The sequence below is a fragment of the Narcine bancroftii genome, chromosome 3 (genome assembly GCF_036971445.1).
Source record: "Narcine bancroftii isolate sNarBan1 chromosome 3, sNarBan1.hap1, whole genome shotgun sequence".
NCBI classification, from domain to species: Eukaryota; Metazoa; Chordata; class Chondrichthyes; order Torpediniformes; family Narcinidae; genus Narcine; species Narcine bancroftii.
The window spans coordinates 204001357-204025841 of record NC_091471.1 but is presented as its reverse complement, the minus strand read 5'-3'; the positions used below and the strand labels follow the sequence as shown (position 1 = coordinate 204025841).

Below are 24485 nucleotides of genomic sequence, written 5' to 3'. Positions count from 1 at the left end.
ATATTTTACATTACAAATCCTCCCCCCCCCCCACCCCACCCCCACCCCCCCCCCCCCCCATTCTGCAATCTTCAACAGAACTTTCACTAGCAACAAAAGCTTCCAAATAAGCAGGCATGGTCTGTCTTTAAAACTCATAATTCTCATAATTACAATCCAATTTCCATGGCCCACTCCAATTCTTATGCCAGGTCTTACCTCAGGACATCCACCTGGTTGACAAGTGATATCTTCCAGCTGCTTATGATAAAGTCCGATGTTCAGTTTTAAGCAACTTGCAAGCTTTTTGATCTGACACAATGTGGTCAGAGACCTCCAAATTTGGACCAGTAAACAGATTCAGGCTGAAATCAAAGCCCCAATTGCTGAACTGGACATGCACAGTGAAACTATGAACATTCAAAACTGATGGGGAGGGGGCTTTTCCATCACTCCTGCAATGAGATTACACTGGAACTCAAATTTTTTTTATATATTAACACTAAGTGGCAGAAGATGAACAGGGAGAGACCAGGCATCCATGCCATTGTATGAAAAGAAAGTCTTGGTTCTGCACAACCATTCACAAACTTAAGACACTAGAAAGCATTTTGTTACCAGAGGGTTATCTTTCAAGTATTAACTGTTGCAGTGTAGAAAAGACTACAGCATGTAACAGTAAAGTTCTGTAGATTGCCAAGTAAATACAATTGTTTTCGTTATTTTAACTGTCGTCTAGGTTTCAGCCCTGACACTAGATTAAATTACCCTGCTTCCTTCCAAAACAGATCACTGAGATATTTTGCATCTGCTATAAATGGCAGATAGAGTTTCCGCTCCATGTCACCTCTGAAAGACAGCACCTCTGACACTGCAGAGCGAACCTAGATTACCTGATAATGACTAGAATGGGACTTGACCTGACCTTTATCTTCTAACATTGAGCCAGGCCTGCTGCATGTTTAACTATATACCTTCAGGGAACACATCAATAAATGTGTGCCTCTTTCAGCCTTCCCACTGTGACCTCGAAGGGTGAGGATCAGATATATAGGATCTGTGTGATTTATTTGACCACGAAAACCTTCAACCTGGAACCAAGTCCGTTGGAGACGATGTTTTAATGTATAAACGGAAATAAGATGAAGTCATGAACAAGGTGCATTCCCATCCGAATCGGTTGACACATGGACCCGTTGCTTTGACTTGCAATTGTTTTGCCACCGCGTAAATAGAACAGGGGAATGGAAGCCTGCCACACTTCAATGAAAAGGATCCACCAGCTGCTTGCATCACTGAGGAAACCAAGAGCTAAGTTTCTGTGGATCTAGGGACAGGTGAAAACATTTATACAGAGCTGAGAGCACCAAAAGTGTGCCTGGATTGCACGATTGTCATTAACCAAGCTGCTCAAGGCCAATCAAAAATGATGTACAGACACCATCACTGCAGATGCTGAAATCCGGAGTAAAATAATGCTGGAGGAACTCAACAGCATCTGTGGCGGGAAATACACAGTTGACGTTTCAGGTCAAAACCCTGGTTCAGGACTCTGAAAAGATGTCCATAAGTAAATACAGATATAAATAACAAATATAAATTTTTAAAAAACGAAGTAAATACTCTCACTAGAAAACGGTCAGTCATGACAAGACCTTCATTATCAGTATGGAGCAGTCTTCGGTACAACAGCAGCGCACTGGAGAACCTCCTGACGTGGTGGCTCGGGTTTCAAAGCGAACAGAGCTCTGGCGATCGCATGAAGGCAAATGCCTAAAGCTTTTGGATGCGAAGTTGGGTCTATGAAAGACTTATTTTTTATTGCCGAATCAGTGTGGGTTATATTGGCTGAGAAGAGAAACAGTTTCTCGCGCGAATTTCACAGATTCCTTGTTTCTTTCACTTCAAGTTGGTGACCTTCAACTTGATTCTACTTTCAGCCTAACTTTTCCTGCTCTGAAAATTCCATCGACCGAATCATTTTCTTCTTTCGTTTCCAGACTCTCATTTTCTTCCATGGGTTCCCTCTCACGATTGAAGAAATCTAACCCTATTTTTCTTTTAAATGTCAGCTATCCCCGTCATTGTTCTCCTGTCTCCTCTTGAATCATTCAGCGAAGTTCAAGGCATTCGGGGTTGTGCTGTGCTGCGGGCGATCAAGTGTTAAAGTGTGCAAGGGAGAATATAAAGTTCAGCAAAGAGAATTTTAAGTTTTATTCATGAAATTCCGCAATTATTTCATCCTTTGGTCATAAACTTGTCTTTTCTATTTGCTTCATTGCACATTTGCAGGTGTCGTTCATTGTCCATTCACATCAAACCTGCGAAAAGATTGTTGCACGATCTAGTCTTTATTTTCAAACCTGAGTTTCTGTTTCCAAAACTCGAGTATAATGTTGGAAGATATATGATCATGGCACAGTAAAATAAAATCACCAACGCATTATTCGCACTTACTGATAAATTTCAAGATGATTGAAATCTACAAGGTCACAAATTGTCATCTTTATCGGAGGGGGAGGTGCAACTCTTTTTAAACAGTATTGAGCAGCTGGGAGCTTTTGGCCACGATCCTTTGACCTTGCCAAATGCATGGCACTCCGAAAGATACCAAGATATTTTAAATGGACGGAGAATTAGACTTCTCATTTTTATAACGCGTTTTCTAAACTTTAATGAAATAAAATTATTTCAATTTAATATGAACCCGATGAGCTGAAGTACGGTCCACCTAAAATCACGAAATAATTTAACAAAACGAGAAATTCTCAAACAAAAACAACTCTCAGCCACAACGTCTCGTGCTTCTTTTCGCAAAAAGGTGGATTACAGATAACTGAACGCCCGATGGGAAATGTATCCTTATGTCTAATGGGCACTACAAGTAGCCAAACATTTTAACATCAGGGGAACTTTAGAACTGTGGAGCTGCCAATGCTTTTCGTGGACCTATCTACTGAAATGCCCAAGTACGAAACGTTATTTTCACATTCCATGTATTGTTCCAACAGCTACTGTTGACACAACTTCTCCACAAAGATTACAAGAAGTGGAACTTTGAAAAATAGAGATAGCATTCCACTGCTAAAATTTACATATATTCTGATGGTTGTTTTTTTTTTCTGGAGCGTCGGAGGCTGAGGGTAGATCTGGCAGATGTTTATAAAGTTACGAGAAGCCTAAATAAGTCAGGCTTTTTTTTTCCGGGGCGGAGATATTAAATACTAGAGTGTATAGGTTTAAAGTCAGAAGGGAAAGGTTTAATAAAGATTTACAATTAAAGTGCTTTAAATGTGAACACACACACACACACACACACACACACACACACACACACACAACGGTCTGCCAAGGGGGGTGCTGGAAATATATGCGAAAGTGATATTTAAGAGGCATTTAAACGGGCACCTGAACTGACAGGAGATGGGGAGATATGGGTCATATTCAGTTTGGTGGGATAAGTTTGATTTGGCATCATGGACAGCAAAGATATCGTGGGCCGAAGAGCCTTTTCTTGCGCTGTATCTTTCAGTTCTATAACGACAGGTATCTAATTTATTTTGAAACTTTATGATTGAGAAAGTGTAACTTCATGCCTGTGTACCTTTACATCTTCTTCGCCGCTTAATTTGTTGCCTTCACGCTGTCTTATTTGAGATTCACTGAATATTTTACGCAACTTGCACTTTGATAACAAATCAAATAACGTGCAGTTCTTGCTTTGTCGTCTTAAAGTTCACAGACACCAGTGATCATCTAGGATTTTATAGTAAAGTTAAGTTGCACATTTCATGTTACTTTATAATGTGTCATGAAATGAGAACTTAACATTTAATGCGCCAACAGTGTAAGATCAAGGGACACTTTAAATAGAAGATTAAGCCTGTGTCTATTTTACTGAGAAGTTGATACTGTGACAACTATCACAAGAAACCATGAAAGAATCCATTCTAGTTTATCTAGTTTTAATATGTGTCCCGAAGGTCAATTGAATGGTAAACGCCACGCACATTTGGGTGTAAAATGAAGGCTACGCCCACTATATTTCGTGTACGAACAGAAAGAATGGTGAAATCTACTCTTGGAAGTGAGATCTTAAAGATTCACGAAACACAATGTAATCATTTAATGGTGGGATATGTCTTTTTTTAAATAATGTGCTCTTCGTGTTGACTCTTGTAACTGCCATATTTCTTGGAAAATGCATAAAAGTAAATAAAAACACAATGCTAAAAAACTCAGAAGGCCAAACAATGTCCTTTATGTAGCTCAGATAAAGTTACATAACCAACGTTTCGGGCTTGAGCCTTTCATTTCTATTTGTATGGAAACAAATACAGACTGGGAATTCCGGCAGGATTCTTCAAATGGTGCTTGAAAAGTATATTTCCAAAAATATCGATTTGTTACTACAGTTCTGTGCAATGCTTTCATTATTTTTTGGAGTTATTGACCAAGGCTAGTAATATGTATTGGTCGATTTACGATGTCCTGGCAGAGTCCGCCTGTGTGATTCTTTCATTTAAATAGCTAACATGCGAGGATAGTATGTCCTTCCGTGTCCACTTGGAACATCTATATAAAAGTTAACTTCCGGAATACTTGTCAACTTTTTAGAGGGAAATAAACGGTTAGCATTTCTGTTCATGTCTGACTGAGCAGCTAGATCAAGGCTGTAGAACGCGTAATCGATGAAAGGGTTTAAACTATCTTTAAAGTGATGGGTAGAAACTTGTATGTATCTTGCATCTCAATCTAATTATGTCAAACTCTGCACACTTAAAATCTTGTTTCCGGATAATATCGGGTTGCATTTCGGTGAGATGGTTCTGCGCTGAAGGTCGGGGAAAATATTTTAATAAAATTATTCTAATCTATTGTTTATATAGTATAATAAATAATATAGAACTGTGTACTGTATACCTCGTCAACTGGAGGGCGATAACGAATAACATGATAATGAGGCATGATCGAGCATAAACCTAGTGTTCGGTAGAAGTACAGACGGTACAAAGGATGTTTAAATAGACAGGGGGTGGAAATCGAACTGGGGTTCTAAATAAAAAGAAATGCAAAAACGGGGGAGTAATAAATAGTGGCGATAAATCCAGATTACGAGGAATCCTTTAAAAAGTAATGTAGCTTTTACATGCATATTTTCTGAACCAATTAGACGACAGGGATGAGTAAGAAGAGGTGAATACCCTGTCGAAATAATAAATAATACTACACAGCCCTTGTGTGACCGTGTCTGGTTGCGTTTCTTGCCTACTATTCAGATGCGGTGACATTTTAATGTAATTATTGCCAAAAAAAGCCCTGCCCGGTATCTCTCCCCCTCCACTTCCCTGTCCTCTAGTTTTTGCCCAAGGCCATTGGCATGGAGAGGATCATTTGCTACCAACTGGGCTGTTTGATGAGGGCCTGACCCAGCGACTCATCCATCAGCAGAGCCTGGTTTCTTTTATTTACATCTGTCTTTAGCATTCTAATTACTCTGTTTATTACTATCGCCTAAAGGAACCCGTAAAAACAAGGGAACGGAAGATTTCCATAACAATAAATGTTCTCATATTTGCTACCTTCCAGTGTTTGCGGCTGAAAATGACCTATAGATGTCCTTTCAAGAAATGAGCCATTAGAAATCAGACAGTGCCGTTGACTACACGTGGGATTATATAAAGGAGTACCCATAATAATGGAAGGAGAAGCTTATCTTAAGATATTAAGAAATATCTCACTTTCCAAGTTAATTTGGCTGCAATTCCATCTTTCAGGAGGGAACTTTATCTCTCGTGGCTTTAACGTTATCTCCAGTTGCATTATTTTTGTTTTAGTGAGCATGACCATTTATTGAGTTAACCCCGTATCTAGGTCCTCTCACTCAACGTGCTAACATTATATAATGGCCGGATTTTTCGTTTAACGCAGCTCCGATAAGGTGCTGTCTCCGAGTCTTAATTGCATTGCGATTTAACTACGACAGTTTTCAAAGGTACCCCTCACCGTCCATCCCCGCCAAACTCACATGAGCAATGGATAAAACAAAATCCGTCATTTTATTTTGTGTTCTTGAATGTCGTAAGAGTAATGTCATCACTAAAGAGACCTTTAATTTATATATGGGTAACATTGGAGCATTGTAACTAACTCTATGGGTCTCCCCATCACTTGACGGTTTTGCTTGAAACATACATTAGTTTCGAACAAATGAATAAAAATCTCCAAAGTTGGGCATTCTCCGGGTCTCGAATCTATCGCTGCGCTGACCAAGTATTTGAAATGCTTTTCCCCAAGGTGTTTTTGGAATTAATCGCCTGATTTCGTCTTTTTAAATTGTTACCTTTCTACTGGACAATTTTTAATTGTGTTGTCCTCACCAGATGTCGGTGTTCATCTTGTCCATGTTGGCTGTTCGGAGTCGTCGTGTACCCAGTAAATGAAAGGATGCTTGGTGTCCTGTTGAAATAATTAGGTATCTGTCAATAAACTCGGTATGCTGCGTAATGGCACCACGGCTCAAATTAATGTGTGGATTCTTTCCAATTTTTGGTGGTAATTTATTGTCCTTTGTGTTGCCATGTGAGTAACTGATATATAATGTAATAACGTCGACGTAATTAAGCGAGCTCAACTTAATCATCAAATGGGAGCAGTTTTGCTGCCCGTCACGCAGCTCTCTGCTGCTCGGTGTTGAGTAATCGCTGAACAACCAGCAACCATCCAGGGACAATTTCCCAGATACAGCCCAGCAAGGGCCCTGCTGCGGCACATCACAGAAATGGGAGGGAGAACTGGAAATAACAAAGGGAGCCGGGAAGGCGGAGCCGTGTCTTCACAAATATCAATACCCACCAATACAGCGAACTGACACATGGACTGTGATTCCGATAATCCTGGGAACATCAAACGAAATAACAAACACATTTGTTAATTGATTTCTGAGAAATTAATGGCGATCATTTTATTATTAGCAGATAACTAAATAGGTACAAAAGTAAACGGTGTTAGAGCTAATGTATACCCTATAATGAAGTTACCAAATGAACTTGGGTTTTTTAGTCTTCTCTTTAGCAGCCATTTCGACCAGACTTATTAGAAGTCATAACAAACATGTAATAAGTGTAGAAAATAATTTGAAACTATGGAATTCATTCATCTCGGGTGTCAATACCTGTTGCAGCGGGTTGAGCCCTAAAATGTGGTAGAAAGAAAGAAAACAAAATGTCTGATGCCCTTTAAAATTACTTTTTGAATCTCGCAACTATTTTCCACTCTTCCCTGTATTCCTGCTTATAAACTGTACACGTAGTGGAGTTTCAAGAAAGGACTGTGTATCCAGTCATTCGTCCAAACTCTCATCGAAACGACATCAATAATGCGGCCCACACTTTAATGAGCTCTCAAGTTTAAAGACTTGAAGGATATTAACAAGCGCCTTGACAAATGGTGCTTAGAACCACATTAAAGACAGTGCTAATGGAGCGCATAATGACGGCTAATTTTCGATCAGATATAAATTAGAGCCCCAACAGTTATTTGCCTAAAGGACTTTATGTAAATGATTCCGTTCTGTATAAACTGAGGAGCGAGTAAAGCGCTGACATACTGGCACTCCTTGTGGAAATGATTAATAGATCTGCGGCAGAATGTAGTTGACAAGGAGCTGCACAATATATACTCAATACAGAAAATACATCCATACACAAATCAAGACCTAATTCAAATATGATGACCTCTTGCTCTTTTCAAAGACAAACCTGAACAGTGCTCTCTCAGATTTAGAATTCCATGTTGTGGAACATTTCAGTAATCCTGGAGGTGTTTTCTTTTTGGACAAGAATGTACATCTTTATGGATGCAATTAAGTTACACTGAATACCCACGCATGGTATTAGACTTGATCTGAAACAATATTGAGCGTTAGCTGTTATTAATTCTGAAGAACAACCCGGGTTAGAAGGGTAAAGGTGAGTGGGTTTACCTTTTAGCAACTGGAATATGAAAAATGCTGGTTCCACGATTTTAAAGGCGATTCCTTCTATCGATACAGTGATTATATATTTCATACTTGTGAACGGGACAGATAAATTAAAAGGGGTGGTATTTTATTAGTTCAAACATGTTACATTTCAAGCATTACTTCTGCCCTTGGATTGTTTATTTTTCGGCCAGACCATTGTAACAGATTTGCACTGATGCATTGGAACAAGTCTGGAAATGTGCGCCTGTTCAGTCATTCTGACGTATAGAGGGGGAGTGCATTGTTATTTAGCGATGGTCGTGTTGGTTTTGATCTACTTTTCGGCGCAATTTATAAAACACAATTTGACGATAAACATTGTTCCTGCTAATATTTCGGAGGAGTCCTCCCCACAAATGAAAGTGTATTTTTCAAATGTAAAATCCACATAACATTGTGTTGTCCACTGATATTCTAGATTCTACCTGTATAATCAGAGATGACGATCGATATTCTATACTATCTAAATTGTGAGGGACTTGTTGATCAGATCGAGTGTTTCTAAAACCAGATATTAAAAGTGATGTTTGATGAAATTATCGAAGGTATTTGTATCAATGACGCTACTTCTTGTACAGTTCATTAGTATTTGTTCCCAATTAAAAACACAACACTGGAGAAACTCAGCAGGTCAAACAGTGTCCTTTATAAAGCAAAGGTAAAAATCCATTACGAGCCCTTCATCAAGGTATGGTTCAAGCCCGAAACGTCGGTTATGTATTTTGACCTTTGCAATACAGTATAAAGGACACTGCTTGACTTGCTGAGTTTCTCCAGCTTTATATTTTTACTTCAACCACAGTGTCTACAGATGTTCGTGTTTACCCTTTGTTCTCAATTAGTTTCCTGACAATTATGACCACACAGCAATAATAGGTTTGCTTTTAAACGTAACCGTAATCTTGTTTTTTTAGCCCGTATTTAAATATTTTATAGACCGTTGGTTATAAACGTGCTATTGTTATTAAATGTTGGACTCGTGAATGTAGCCAATAACAACTCGCCATCAATAATGTCACAATGTAAATCTATCAGCTCAGCTGAACCGCCCGCCCTTTGTTTGTGGTTTATATATTACATTCTTCACCCCCAAAATACAAATCTTTAAGATAAATATCAAGTACACATAAATATTAAAGTTCCAACCACAAGCAAGGATTGATGGGATGGACCAGATTACTTTAAATATATAATTAGAATCGCTTATAAACTGAGGTATGAAGAGATCTGCTTTATTTGTTTATGTTCTTATTATGTCGAGAAATGGCGGTACAATTAAATAACTAGCGTGAATCGCGCTGCAAAAGGGGAATTGTGTTATTCTGTCATCAGCTGAGCACTGGAAGCCAACATGGAAGATATTGTAAAAAGGTCACATGAACGCAGTTTCGAAAATTCACATGGGAGAAGGTAGAAAAGTACACGTCTATCTCAGTAAAGGAAGTCGCTATAATGAAAGGGTGGATAGAGAGACAGACATAGATAGATAGATAAACTAAGATATACGGATATAGAAGGACGGACAAACGAATAGACAGATATGTAAATAGACAGATAGATATATAGATATATATATATATATATATATATATATATATATATATAGATAGATAGATAGATAGATAGATAGATAGATAGATAGATAGATAGATAGATATAGAAAGACGGACAAACGAATAGACAGATATGTAAATAGAAATAGATAGAGAGATAGATAGAGAGATAGATAGATAGATAGATAGATAGATAGATAGATAGATAGATAGATAGATAGATAGATAGATAGATAGATAGAGAGAGATAGAAAATTAAGATATACTGAGCCATTGGATAAACTTTGGGGAAAATATTGCAATGAGTTTATCAAGCAAATAATACACATTATGACAGTTGACGAACTAAAACAATCAAGGGCAGGGATTTTTAATTATATCATTAGTATGGGTATATTATACTACAGTGTGGAAATAAGTCCTTTGTGAAATACCCTGGCTGCTAAAATATGCTACTGAAACGAGGCATCCTACGAAAATTGTGAATATGGGTTTAAGATTTAAGTGAGGCTATGTACTTGCTGTGGATTATCTCCAAATCAACGGGAAGGACAACAAAAAAAAGTGCTTTTGTTTTGAAATGATAAACATGGTAACGTTGCACAAGAACAGATTTACGACTCCAATTATTTCATTACAAATGTACTCCAACTACAAGAAGTGTGTATCAACAATCGCCTACTCGAATAAACAAAACAAATATTCAATGGAATCAAAAGAAGGAACCTCTTTGGATTTGGGCGTGATATTCCTTCAAATCACCATTTAGGAAGCTGTGATTTTGCTTCTTAAAACATCATTATTATAATTTAACTACTTAGCTTATTAGACCAAGTTCTGTTTAAATTTCATGGTTAAGAAGCCCTTACTTTTTTGCCCAAAATAGTCATACAAAGCAGACCACCTGTCAGTTTAAATATCCATTGGTTGATTTGCAAAATCGGTTGTCTTCCCAGTCATCTGTACGCACTGCTTATAAATAAATATAATCTTGAAAGACGATCCATATTTATTCCCGGAGCGTTAAACTCTTTGGTTTAATGCAAATAAGGAAGACGTAAGATATATTAGCATTAAATACTACCGCATTGATCTGACACCAATTCAGATTTTTTAAAAAATACAGAATACTTCATCTACTCACCCAAAAAGCATTGTTTAAAATACAATGACACAATGGACGTTTATTCCCCTTCACTCATGTCTTGTGCCCGTTGATTTCTGGTTGAAAAAAACACCACTCATTCTTATACCACTACAACCGATTAATATTGCATTAACCGTATTTTTTTTAAACTTCCAAAAGCACGATATAATGCCACCTCTATACCAAAGCCATTTATTATTAACGAAAATGTAATTGGAGACCTAATGTGTGCTGGTTTAGAGCTGCTAAGGGACAAACACTCCGAAAGAGGGTCTGGGTTTTTTTTGAAGAGATAAACTATTTTGGGAGCCTTGTTTAAAAAAAAATCAACTTTTATTCAATAGTTCTGTTAATTCAAGATTAAAAGCAGTCACGTCTTTGAAGGCAGCCAGTTGTTGTAAATGTACAGTTAAAATATTCTCTCGCGTCCCAAGGCAGTGTTCCACCGATCCCAGACTTCATTAAAATTTTATCAGTACCAAAGAATATCGTCAAATTTATTTTTTAATCCTTCGTTCTTGAAGAAAGAATACTTACCCTAATTACGAATGCAAGATATGGCAGAAATTGGCTGAGGGATTAGACATTTGATTTTTATTGTGTGAAAAATTATGAATCAAGGATAATTTATTATATGTGATATTGGAAATCTTAGGTACACAGCCTATCAAATAATAAAATTGTGTTCTATTTTCTTAGTGTAACGTCATCGGTGTTGTTTGTTTCATATTATAAACCAAAGTAATGTTGACATTGAATTTTACAATTGGAATCTTGATATTTAATTAAAATGATAAACAGATATATTTTGATTTAAAATCTAAACGATGAAAATGAAAACATGAAGGAACCCGAATTCTCTCCCAGTTCACAGCATTCTCATTCAGATTTCTCCTCCCCTCTTAAATTAACGGAGAAATTCCTCACTCGGGAGCTGACCATGTGACTAGATTGAGGATGTCAAGCAGAGACACGCACTGTGCAAAGTTAATTTTAATTCCCGGTGAGGATTTCAAATTCCAACTCTCTGTGACCCAGAGTAATTAGCTCAGATAACTAATGATTACTTACTTATTCGTTGTAATTATCTGGATTTCGCTTTTCGCTGTGTAATTTATTAATTCCCGTAATAGCCTTTTAGCGAATGACTCATTTAGAGGGCGAGGTAAAGTTTAGATAATTTTCCTGCTGTCTGTTCCATAGTTAATTTGACATAAACTACATCCCCACCTCAAGATAGTAATTGTATTGATCTCATTAATTTTGTCATGTTTTATTGGCTTTTCGATCATCATTGCTGCATTCAGACTCGTAGTTTCTGACACCTTATTAAGCGTTATTTATATTTTTAAGTATTTATCAACTCATCGGTGTTAACAATCCGGTATTTAATGTGCAGGTCCTTTTCACTCCTTCCCCCGCCAAACAAAAAAATGTAATTTAATTGGGAACCTTAACCAATGGAAAAGATAACATGCGATATTGGCATCTCAAAATGGCTGTTGACCTAACAAAGTTTCAAAGTGTAACTTTTATCAGACTTCATAAGTCGCATGTCCGTCTAATTTTAGTCATTTTGCCTTTGTAATACCTCCATGGCCTCGAAGTGCGGAGAACGAAGTGTGCATGTTACAATGTTAGGAAATTAAATGTAAGTGCACACGGGTCACCTAAAGAAGGCGACATAAACAATTTATCGCTTATGCCATGAGGTTCAATAACGAATGGGTAAGTTTCATGCATTTCAAAGGGTTCTAAATATAGTCTCCCATTCTGAGTATTGAGGAATTCTTCAAAAAGTTATATTCGGCATTTTTAGTATTTAGCAACTGTCCCGGAAACGGGGGCTTCATTATTCTCATGGTAATTGGAGAGATCCAACTCTCTTGGATGAATATTGGAAAGGATCACTGAAAATGCTCAGTTACACGTTATTTTATTTTAAGTAGGAACTTCGCAGCTTTTTAGAAAATGTGATGTAATTAACAAGATGAGAGCACCTCTTTACTGCCAACATCTGTCACTTGTATTCCGGAAATGTATGGGGAACATGATTCATTATATTAAATGATAATCACTCCCGGGTCTCTTGGTAAAAACAGGAAAAGTAATAGTTTTACATCTTTTGTAACAAAACCTCCTTCAGATACTGTCTGATGTGTATGTTTATGCTATGCCTTTTTGTCTGTATTCAAATTATATGGGTACATTCAATCTGAAACATACTGCAATCTAAGTTTTCTAATGGAAAATAAGAAGAAAAAGGACCCATTTCCCTTTTATATTCGAAGAAGCACATTGTGTGTGTGTGTGCGTGTGTGTCTGTGGGAGGGGTGGGGGTGGGGGGTGAAAGAAATTATTCGCTTTTGTTGCACACCTTTTTAAAGTCGCGTTCATCTTCATATGTTTAACATTTACAATGTGATGAATACGTGTTCGTTTTACAACTTGTATCATTCAACAAATGCGGCAGTGTGTGAAAGGTCTAACAAGGGGAACGTGAGCCTAAACGCTTCGCATTGTTTCTTATTAACGTAATGGAGTACAGCAGCAGTATTCTATCGATTGTAAAAATAATTTGTAACCGCTTACACTTATATGTCACGGTATCTGTTAATGACTCGAAGATCAAGTTAGAGTCATACGGGTCACTGAGCTCTAAAACTTGGCGTACATATTAACCCTTGATTGAAGTAACCGATTAAACAATCTGGTACATATGAGCATTCCCAAAGATGTATTGTTTCTCGTTTTAAGCGCATGAATCAGGCATTTGCAGATGGCTATCCTTAAAGAATAAGGAATATGCTACAACATCATCTGGTGAGACGAAGAATATCCATTCTTTGAAGCTGCAGAGACGCATTCTATTTGAAATAATATTGACTTTTGGGCCCGCCTCCCCGAATTCGCTCACTATCTACAAGCCCCAGATCAATCCCGCTGTTGCTCAATTAACTTTTTAGTTCTATTCAAGCAATTTTAAAGACGAAAACTTTAATAATAAACGGCCATTCTCTTTCTAATAGTTCTACAATCAAATGAATTTACAGGAACCAACGAAGGCTTGCTACGGGGAATTAATTGAGTGTTCTGGTGTAGTTCACTGTTTAATTAGCCTTTAGGGGAATTAAGGATAAATAAAGTAATTCCGAACTGAACGCACTAATCCTATTATCATTTGGCATTATTTGAAACCATCCGGTATGAATAGTGATATTATTAGTCAATACAGTCAACAGTAAAAAAAAATGCCCAATTTCAGCAGATTTTGGACAATTCTAAATGAAGCACAATACTCAAGATTGTTAGCTAATAGACTGTACACTGAAAATCTGATAGATTATTTGGTTTAGTAACATTACATGGCCGTTTGAGTTAAGAAGCCAAAATGCACAAGGCGACTCTAGGTGGCATTGATTCCCTAGACTCCGGATTCTGCTCTAAACAACCTGCCATTTGTAAAAGATTCGAATTGCATAAACATCCATCCAAAAGCTTAGGGTTTTTTTTGTTTGTTTTTGCTGGTTTTATTATTCAACATGCTCCTTTCTTGTGCAGTAGAAACACTGCAAACACGTTATATGTACGTCCTGAAATAGCCTCCTGGCTGACAGTGTGAGAGCGCCGAGCTTTGACATCTGGCAGCCTGGAGCTCCTGGGACAGATCCTAGTCTCCACAGACTCCCTGATTGGAGTCTAATAGAATATTTGCAATCTCTCCGAGGTACCTTTTACCCGTTACTGGCAATACGGGCATTAAGTGCTAAAGCATTAGCTACAGAATCATGTTTCTTTCACCACGCGGCAAAACATCAATGCTCCGTAGTCTATAAAACGCGTTGATTTAATATAATGTAAAATAATATGGAGCTTTTTGTGTCGTACCAATACTTTGAGTTCGTTCGTTAACCCGCTTCTTTACAGATTATAAATGATAAAGAAATATTTCGACAAAATCGGAAAATAGCGAATGAATTCATTGACCGGATTTACAGTTAGGTTTCAACGCCACACTGCCAAGCAATAAAATTCAACAATGAAGTCAATAGATTACCTTTTATTTTAAAGATGTGCATAATCTTACATGATCAGATAAAGTAAAAAGTACAATGATTTTGCTTTAGTTTATGAAAGCTGTTTTTTTTTAAAGTTAGGAGCTGATGGGTTTTAATTCAAAAACACGATGTTTACATGCTAAGAAATCAAAACCCATCCTGATAAAACTATCTACATCCAAAGAGATAGTTAATCAAATATCCAAGAACACGACTGCAATGAAAACATACAACATATAAATATTCTACTAAAAGGATTCAACTTCGAAAGAATATTAAAGGGATTTCCAGAATGAAATAAATTATCTTAATAACCAGAATGTCAGTAAATTAACATTAAATTACAGCAATAAATAAAATGGAATATCTCTCCAGAACAAAGGAACAAAATGTTTAAGAGACCAAACACCAGACAGAAATCGTGCGCTTGTCACGTAAAAATGTTTCTGCTCTAACTGCAACACGTCCAAATCTGTAAGAATATATCTATATGTGCATCGTCCACTGAATGATATTTACAATATACAGGTACAGTCCCATGTACCTTACTTTTAATATTTTAAAAAGATAGGCCAGTACCAAACAACAAGGTATTACAGCAAGTGCATCAGTCGCCCATTTACATGAAAATGTGCAGCTTTCTTTCAACATTGATAAATGCACCTCGACAAACCTTCTCCCTCCTCGAAAGCAATTTAAAAATCTCAGTAAAAATCAACTCCATTCAAAATAAAAACAGATGCCAAGACAGTTACAACTATGCTGCATTTTAATGGTCGATCGACATGGATTCGTTTCCCAGATTCAAATCTTTACAGTTTCCCCCCCCTTCCGGAACACAATTGAATGAGGAAATCGTATTTTAAATTTCATACAGAAATGTATCCTGAATCCTATGTATTTGTCTTTTGGGAAAGTCTGCACACGGTCTGTTTACACCGTCTATTTTCTTATAAAATCGCCACTTATTCTTATTTCCGACCACTTTCTTTCTTCTACTCTATCAACCAACATACTGTATTAACGATTAAATAATCCAATAATCCTTTTATTTGCCCCGCTGTTAACACAATTTGAATTAAACAGGCGGAATTAATTCGAGTGAACACGAAATTAACTTTGTAGACGGGTTGAATGAATAATTCAGGCTCAGGCTGTTTTGCAGTCATCTAATAATAGCCTTCAGACACAGATAGGGGAGGTGGACGGGGGCGTGAATGGGTCTCAAAGTAAAATTTAGAAGCAAAATCGGGCCATCTCTTCGGTTTTCAATTGAAACAGTAGCAGGAAGCGGGAGGTATGATATCCGAATAAAAGGGCTCCTGAGAAGAGTTCGGTGGGGAAAAAGCATTGGGCTCATACCTTAAAGCAATCGATAGCAAGAGAACGTCCCATCAAATCGTCAGCTACAAGTCCTGCACGTTACGGGAGCAGGGCCTCTTGGACGTGCTCCTTGACTACAAGGCGCGGAGGGAAAATAGTTGAGCAGGAGGTGATATTTGGAAGTGGGATCAAACCCGAATGCAACCCAAAACATAATCCACAGATAAACGACAGAGAAACACTGTAATTTCAAGAGAGCCTTATTCCTTCTGGTGAGTGAGTGAGTGAGTGAGTGAGTGAGTAAACGATTTAAAAACACGCTGTGATTTGTTGATCTGGAGACTGCATTTCTCGGCTCGCACCAAGTGACAGTCGGGGTTCTGATGAGTCCTCTTTCCGTGGCAGTGGGTGGCATTTAAAACAAGGAAACCAAAAGCAAAACCTGTCTTACTTGTTGGCGGCCCACGGCAAGGTCCTGGCCGGTTCAGGCAGTGCGGTTCACTGGGGACGGGCGAGAGGAGTTGCAGTCCGCCTCCCTCGCTCTCTCCTGCCCCTGGGAGTGGCACTAGTGGCCCGCGGAGTATTTCATCCGTTTCTGTTTCTGTCTCTGGTTGCAAAACCAGACGCGGACCACGTTCTTCTTCAGGTCGAGTTTCTCGGCGATCGCGGCGATTTTCTCGGACGACGGCCGGGGCTGGATGGCGAAGTAAGCTTCGAGGGAGCGCTTCTCGGGCGCGGCGATGGACGTACGCTTCCTCTTCTTGTCGGCGCCGTTGAAGAGCTCGGGCTTGCTGAGCTTGTCGCGGTGAGACTTCTCGGCCTCCTCCAGCCACGCCTGCAGGATGGGCTTCAGCGCGATCATGTTGTTGTGCGACAGCGTCAGCGACTCGAAGCGGCAGATGGTGCTCTGGCTGAGCGAGCCCACTCCCTGGATCTTCAGGTTGGCCAGCGCCGCTCCCACGTCCGCCTGGGTCACGCCGAGCTTGATCCTCCGCTGCTTGAAGCGCTCGGCGAACGCCTCCAGGTCGCGGGGGTCGGCGTCCACTTCGCCCATGCAGCCCAGCGCGCCGTGGGAGGCGGCCAAGCCGTGGCCCCCCATGCCCATGGCCTGGTGCATGTGGGCCAGGCCGCTCAGGTGAGGCGGCGCCGCCGCCGGCGGGGACACCACGCTGCCGTCCGGCGCCGCCATGGCGGCGAGCCCCAGGCCCGGGGACAGGTGCTCGAGAAGCTCGCTCTCCAGGCTCGGCTGGTGCTGCTGGTGCTGGTGCTGGTGGTGGTGGTGGTGGTGGTGGTGGTGCTGGTGCTGGTGCGAGCCCAGCGACGAAGGGTGAGAGATGGGACCCGAAGACGAGCTGGAGGTGCACGGGATGCTGTTCATGGTGTGGTAGGTGGCGTCCGGCTTGAACGGGTGGCTCTTGGTGCTCTGCGGTACAATGTCCACAGCCGCCAGAGCTTCGGCGCGGGCCACCAAACTTTCATCCAGCCCGCCGAATATATTGCTCTGCAATTGCAAATAGAATGCACACATTCCTGTCAGCAGGGAATTCGCTCGACTCCAGGATTAAAACATTTCCAGAATGTTAAAAAAAACCTTTAAAAACACATGCACACACACACCACCCAGGTCATAAAAATTAATATGAACGGCAAGCCAGTCTGAATACATAAGTTGAAAGGTGTTGGGTGATTTGCTCTGCAGACATGAAAAAAAAACATCAAGCAAAGGGGGGGAAAGAGGAGGCTGTCAAAATGTGCCTCTAAGCGGTGATTATGCATATACGTACCGGTGGGGTTGGGAGACAGGCTCGGCACATCGCCTCTGCGCCGCCGCTGGTGTTGCTGCTGCTGGATGGAGTGGAGGACGAGTTGGAAGCAGAGGAGGTGTGCAGGCTCGAGTACTTGGGCTCGGGCAGGTTGGACGAGTGCGGCGGCGGCATGCCGAACGCCTGCTTCCCGTTCATTGACATCATCATCATCATCTTGCAGCGGCGGCGTTCGGCTGGCGGGGGCCCGGGACTGCTGCTGGCGCGGGGCGCTGGCGCGGGGCCGGGCTCGGCGGGGCTGCGGCCGGGCCGACGTTCGGTGGGGAAGGGCGCGCGGGGATGGCCGAGTCTCGCGCTGCTGCTGCTGCACACCTTGCCCGAGCAGGTCGCTTGGGGAAAGACATGGAGGGACTTTGGGGGGTGTCAGAGTGCGCGCGCGTGGGGCTCTGGCGGGCTGTCTTTCTGGCGGGGGGGGGAGGTGTGCGCGCGTGTCGGGGTGTTTGGGGATGGGGGGGGGGGGGCTGTGTGTGTGGATGTTGATCCTGAGCGCCTATTGGTCGCGGGCTGGCTCGGCTGCTCGTGGCTCGCAGGCGGAAGGCTGCTGGCGGTCCAGTCTGTCGCGTTTCACCTGGTGGGAACGGGGGGGTGGGGGCACGACTCAGGTCCCACTTCGGAGATTTTTTGTATCCATTAGCTTGCAGTACGCATGCGGGGTGTCTTCCCTCCTTCCTTTCAAATGGTCCACCCGCTCGGCATGTGCCGAAATAAAGCATTGTAATTACCCCTGTCCACCCCACCTCCGGCAGGATTTTGGATCTGTAGATGCCGTCACCAGGTTACCATTTAATAGGTAGTTATTGCAAGCAACATTAGCTGCACTGTTCATAGTTTATTTCGGCGGTCATCATCATATTGTTTTGCTTTTATATACCGTTGGATGGAAGACTTTCAGTAATGCTCATTTTTAAAATGTACAAATTCTCGCTGCTTTCAAATAAGGGAATTATTTTACACATTTTTATTAAAATGTGAGTCGCATCTAGATTTTCAACAGCCCCCTGCAAAGAGATTGCATGTTTGCCATTTTGATCATTTTCTGTAACGTTCCTCTTTGCAGTTTCAGTAGGAATCAAGAAATGATATTACCCCACGTCCTCTCAAGACAGGGCGAAAGAAAATAAATCAAACTTAAAAGCCTGACGATCATTTAATTATCGCGCGAATAGCGCTTTCATTGCGCCCGAAAAGAAGTCAAGCAGCATCTCTAAGCAAATTAGGACCAGGCCAGAAAGGAATGATTAGATTGAAATTTCATTTAAACTCGCGAGGCACGGGAATTCAATATGTAATGTGCTGAGCCTCATCTGATTTGTATACGTAATTCCCGATGACAAATTTATTAGTTTTCATAATAAGTGAACAAAAATTGAGAAGCAGCGGGCTAATATCTTGTGTCTATAAATTGTACATGTGTCATTCGTGAAGGCTCGTCTACACGGTCTAATATTGATGGCAATTTGAAGTGCCTATCCCTTCCCCATCTCTAGTACCTGATAAAGAACCCTAAAACGCAACACGCAGACCGAGCAGAAGATTATTGATACGAATTTAATAATAATTTTGAATCCTCATCAGGGATGGAATTAGACCCCGAAATTATGTTCTAATTAACAAGGATTATCCACTTTGTTTAACTTATTATAACATTTCAACAGCGCAGATTTACTCTTCTTTGGAATTGTTCACAATCATATCTGTAGGCAATGCATTAGTTCCTTACAACAGATGTTGCATTAGTGGGTTTTTTTTTGGGGGGGGGGGTGGTGGGGTTAAACACTGAAATATTGCAGGTTAATCTAAACAGTCCCGGAGCTCTGATCATAATGCAACTATGCATCCCTGCAACATAGTAGGGTGTTCCTGTTGGACAATTCTAAGTATGTTTTTGGCACCAGTTTTTTTTCTCTCAATTTCTGATCAATGTTTATGGACAGCACAGCTTTTTATCTGATGTTTTGCAAATCAGTTCTGGTTTGATTCTGTTATTTATTTCCTTCATACAGGAGCGGATTAAGCGAGTGATCCTAATTTACTACCCCCCCCCCCCCAGTAAAGTTGGCAATGGGTTAGTTGTCAGTTCCGAAGTGTCATTCGTGCTTCACATTGAGTTTGAACAACTTATATCGGTGAGTCAATGTTCAAGTTGCACACGCATCACGCTAACCTAGTGGTCACATGAAGGAGCCTTTACATTCACGGAATTGCTGTCTTTTGTGTAAGACCGAAATCTCAGATGATTGTAAAAGTTCTATTAACACCACCATTCATTAGTATCCTGGCCCCGTGGGCGCGAAATGCGTTATAGAAACGAACCTAGTTCTTTTCATTACTATTTCTTGTTTGTTATTTATTTTTAGTTCTCCACTGGGCTTTTCGTTTGGATCCATGACAGAAATTCTTTATATGGGCAATATTCTTTCAAAGTGCTTATGTTAAAATCAAAATGATTTTTGGTAACGGCAGAACACCTCCCCAATTCCTTCCCAACTGCTCAAGCACTTGTCCACGCAAGACACATCAAGTTGCGTACTTATTTCAATAGTCACACACACTCACATAAAGCTCCGATTCATGCGTCACCATTGCAATGAGAGCAGACTGTGGAGAAAAAAATCCAGTTATGGATGAGTTTTCTCAATATGCTGTAAATATTTCAAATCCTTGTGTAACCACAGGCAAATCGTAAAAGTTTTTTTTTCAGTAAAAAGGGACATAACAGAGGAAAGTAATTTCACGTTATGCTGGATCGCTGGGTTTGGTGTTAGACAGCGACAAGAAAAAGGTATTTTCGACACTAGACTGAGATGTTTACTTCAAAAAAAAGACGTATTCTGTTTCAAGTCTGACAAAAACTATGAATTGGAGATGCAATTTATAGTAGAATCTTTCGTCAGAAACCTCTTTCTCAGAGCTGGAGATTTATCTCAACAGGTGGCATCCCAAAATAACCAGGAATTTATAGTCACAAATATTAAAAAAGGCGTGTATTGTTTGCCTATTGATTAATTGTATAGAGCACAAAAAGATAACTGAGCTCTTTATACATTTAACAGTTTCCCTGGTTCCATTGTAGTCTGGTGTTTGCAGGAGCTCCCCCCATTCCCATCACGGGACGTCAGGGTATAACAAATCTAACAACATGTAGAGAGGAAAAGAAAACAAGAAAAAAAAAATGGTCAAACTGAAATTGGGGCGTTCGACGCTAATGAGAAAATGAACCGTGCAGAAGGTGCGGGCCGGGATGAAAGCGTTTGGAGCGAGAAATTCTAGGAAGTAAAAGTCGAAAAAGGAACATGAACCAAACTAGCGGGTGAATGAGATAAAGTTCAAAAGCGTTGGACCAGCAAAGATGCAAACAATACGGCACGACAAACAGGGATCCAGCTACAATAATAATCAAAGGGCGAATGCAATATGTAAGGGGAATGATGAAGATAAGTAAAATATTTTTAGAGGAAGCAGAATGAAAAATATACCGAAGATATGGAATGAAGAGAAGGGAGCATTCGGAATGCATATCAGGATGGCCAAGTCAACCTCGTTGTCTGGTCACCTCCCCATATCTGGATGCACAGAGACGTTTTTAGAGGTCCCAAAGCAATGGAAAGCTGCAGTGCATTCACTCTCATGCAAAATGTCATCAGTCTTCACCCAGCTTTAGCACACAAATGGACTGCTTAACATTTGAGCAGCCTTCATAATCCAAGTCCACAGACACCAAGAGGGAAATCACTGTCTCCTCGCATAGATGCACGTTCTGATTTATGATCAAAGTTTAACGAAACCATTTATGTTTCAGAGAGTCTAAATCGATGCATAATTTTTTTTTATCGACGATGACAGATATGTTGAAGGAAAATGTAGTTTTTCCATTATCAGTTCATGTGTAAAAGATCATCTTCGAGGGCTTTATTGTTGGCTTCATTAAAGTTCTATGTTCATAACACGCCAAACACATTTATTTGTGCATAATTACCAAACTGTAAGTGCATGAAACAAAATGATCAAAGTAAAGGGGGAAAAAAACCATTGTCTAAGAAAGTTTCAACACCGGATGATAAATGTTGTTTTAAAAACCGTCTTCTCAAATGTAAATACCACTGGAAGTCTTCAGTTTTGCATCTGATTTGAGTTGAAAACCGAGAAAAATTTGTTGTGTCGTATTACAAATCTTTTACATCATTCTAAACCTTTGTACATTTTTTGGACGCTGTAAAGACCGGCTGAGATCCTCCAGCATTTTGGCGTGTTTTGAACGACAATCATAACGTCTGCAGACTTTAATGTTTCACTCGTGTTTCCTGATGTGTTCATGACAACAAATTCTGAGTGGAGCCTGATGCAATTTTGTTTTCTTCTACTGTGCCTGTGTGAGTTAAAAGCACATTTTATCTACGGTATGCAAGAATTGAATTGGATAATCCGAACTGTGATTCGATTCTCCAGGATTGTCCGATAAATTAATCGAAATGGCTTCTTTATTTCTTTCCAGTAATTAAGTTTCGATTTGCAAGAGTTTATCCCCGTGTCGCTAAACACTTCCGGCAACAAATTTTGGAAGAAAAATACATCGATACTTTCGGGTTCAAATTTTGATGCCATGATATTATCTCATGAAGAAGCAAATCTACCTGTTTCAGGGAAGTCTATTTCAACCAACACAAACTGTCCTTAGCTCAGCTACGGTCACCACACTCATTCAACAGCACAACAGAGCTCAATAAGAACTATTGATACTGCAACTCCTATAGAGAAGCAAAATGTTCCGAAGGTCCTAAGAGATTGTCACAATGTGTTTCAATGACTGATTTAAAGGAAAGGAGAGATGCCAGAATGGGGTCATTTCAAAGTTTAGAATCTTGGCTGTTAAATTTAATTATGATTAAGAGACCAGAGTAATAAGAGGTTTGGTGGATGGTTTACGCCGATTTCGGAGGTGGAAGAGGGCATGCCGGTTTTCAAAATATAAATAAGTATTTGAAAATTAAGTGTGGCTTAACTGGGACTCATTTTACGCCCAGAAAGGCAGAGGGTTCCGTGAGCAGGGAGCGCAGCTTTCTCTGACGCGAAGTTTATAACTGCTAGAAGTCGGGAGGGGAGGGAGTGGTGCCTTGGAAAAGTCGCGCCCAGAGTTAACGAGAGCAGGGTTTGAAGAGGCCAATGGGTGGAAAGCAGCGCAGAGGGTGGGGATAAATGGTCTTCATGCGGCGGGATGTGCGCTTTGGCATACATGTAGGGACCACATTTGACACCAAAGTTTCAGACAATCCGCTTCCATTTCAGACAGGTGTCTCACAGAAGAATGGAATTGGTAGCAGAAATGAAAAATTCGAAAATCTCTAGCACTTGTAATGGAATTTTTAGAATATTTCTGATCTGCGTTTTCACGCCAATTTTTCCTCTTCTTCTCTTAGATTGGTATATTAGCTCCCAACTCAACATCCCAAGGCCCAAGCAATTGGGAACGTTTCTATCGCTTGGATGGTATAATTGCGTTTCACATGATAAAATGAAGAACTAGTCTTTGTGGTTGGGCCCTGGTTCTAGTTCAATAAATCTTTTGTGGCCTCTTTTTTAAAAAGAATTATTCCCCCCCCCCCTCTTGATTTTAAGGCATTGAGATTGACTTGTATTGGAGGATGCAACGTCATTTGGGTTTAGATGAGGGCTAATTTTATTCTTGTAAAAAGGAGCTGAAGTAGTTTAACCGACTTCCCAAGCGTCTTGTCTTAAAGAACCCCGCCTCTCCGTCAATTGTCACCGCTTTAACATGACAACAGGTCAGATGACAGTAATACACAGAAGTGCTGGGAAAAAACTCAGCAGGTCACGCAACATCCTTAGAAAGTAAAAGGCAGTCGACGTTTCGGGCCTGAGCCTTCGTCAGGAATCACTATTTTACTTCCTACAGTTCTGGTAAGTGCGTTCCGTCTGTTAACCCCCCACCCCACTCCTCTTCCCTCTTTACAAATCCAGAGGATTCTGCTTGCTTCTGAGTTTGAATCTCGCAAAGGCTCAGTTATGGGAACGAGACCCCAGTTCATTCCAACCCTATTCTGACTGAAGGCATCCTCTGAAATGTAAAAGCAGGAAATTACTGTCGAAATTTGACGAATCGGGGATATTAATCAGTATATGAGAGCAACGCATAGAAGAGGTAAATATAACTTACGAAACCAAGTTGAAATTCAGTTGAATTTAAAATCCCATTTGTGATATAAAATGTATTAGATTCCTACATTTCACATAGCTCTTCTATCTATGTCAAAATAAATCCAATAAATGTACACAAATAATACCTTTTTCTGGTGAGATTGATTCAGAGTCGCTTGACATCTATTTCCTTTCAGAGTTAATATGACATTTGACCGCATATGTACAAATTCTTTGATAACATGCAAATGGCCTTAAAACTAACATTTGGGAATATATTTACGGTCAGAACGTGAAATTATAGTGTGACACGAGAACACGGCAAATAATAAATTACAATTTTGATATTGCTTGATTAATTTAAAAAAAAACAAGTTTCGGTAAGCCCAGTAAAATGCAAAAGCGTAATCTTGATTTCAAAATACC

At 40.1% G+C, this 24485-nt stretch overlaps 2 protein-coding genes across 4 annotated transcripts in view; one reads left to right on the top strand and one right to left on the bottom strand.

Annotated features, from left to right (window-relative positions):
- ttc29 (tetratricopeptide repeat domain 29) overlaps positions 1 to 6470 on the top strand; it is a 445918-nt gene extending 439448 nt beyond the window's left edge. For 2 of the 3 annotated variants that reach the window (XR_011354086.1, XR_011354087.1), the window contains exon 14: positions 6363 to 6469. The gene's annotated coding sequence lies outside the window, so the exon portion shown is untranslated. Of the gene's footprint in view, positions 1 to 6362 lie in introns of all 3 variants that reach the window. The other variant, XR_011354088.1, reaches the window with a different exon arrangement.
- A 10178-nt stretch (positions 6471 to 16648) lies between these two features.
- pou4f2 (POU class 4 homeobox 2) lies at positions 16649 to 18059 on the bottom strand. The gene is made up of 2 exons (XM_069922872.1): positions 17868 to 18059; positions 16649 to 17584 (listed from the first exon to the last, which is right to left on the bottom strand). The coding sequence occupies exons 1-2, from the start codon at positions 18057 to 18059 to the stop codon at positions 16649 to 16651; spliced, it is 1128 nt and encodes a 375-aa protein (XP_069778973.1).
- Between the last annotated feature and the right edge of the window lie 6426 nt (positions 18060 to 24485).

Excerpts from the sequence above, each read along its gene's own strand:
- pou4f2 (XM_069922872.1), bottom strand. The coding sequence starts at position 18,059 with ATGATGATGATGTCAATGAACGGGAAGCAGGCGTTCGGCATGCCGCCG. Across the intron at positions 17,585-17,867 it reads CCTGTCTCCCAACCCCACCG|AGCAATATATTCGGCGGGCT; the intron begins GTACGTATATGC and ends TTGCAATTGCAG.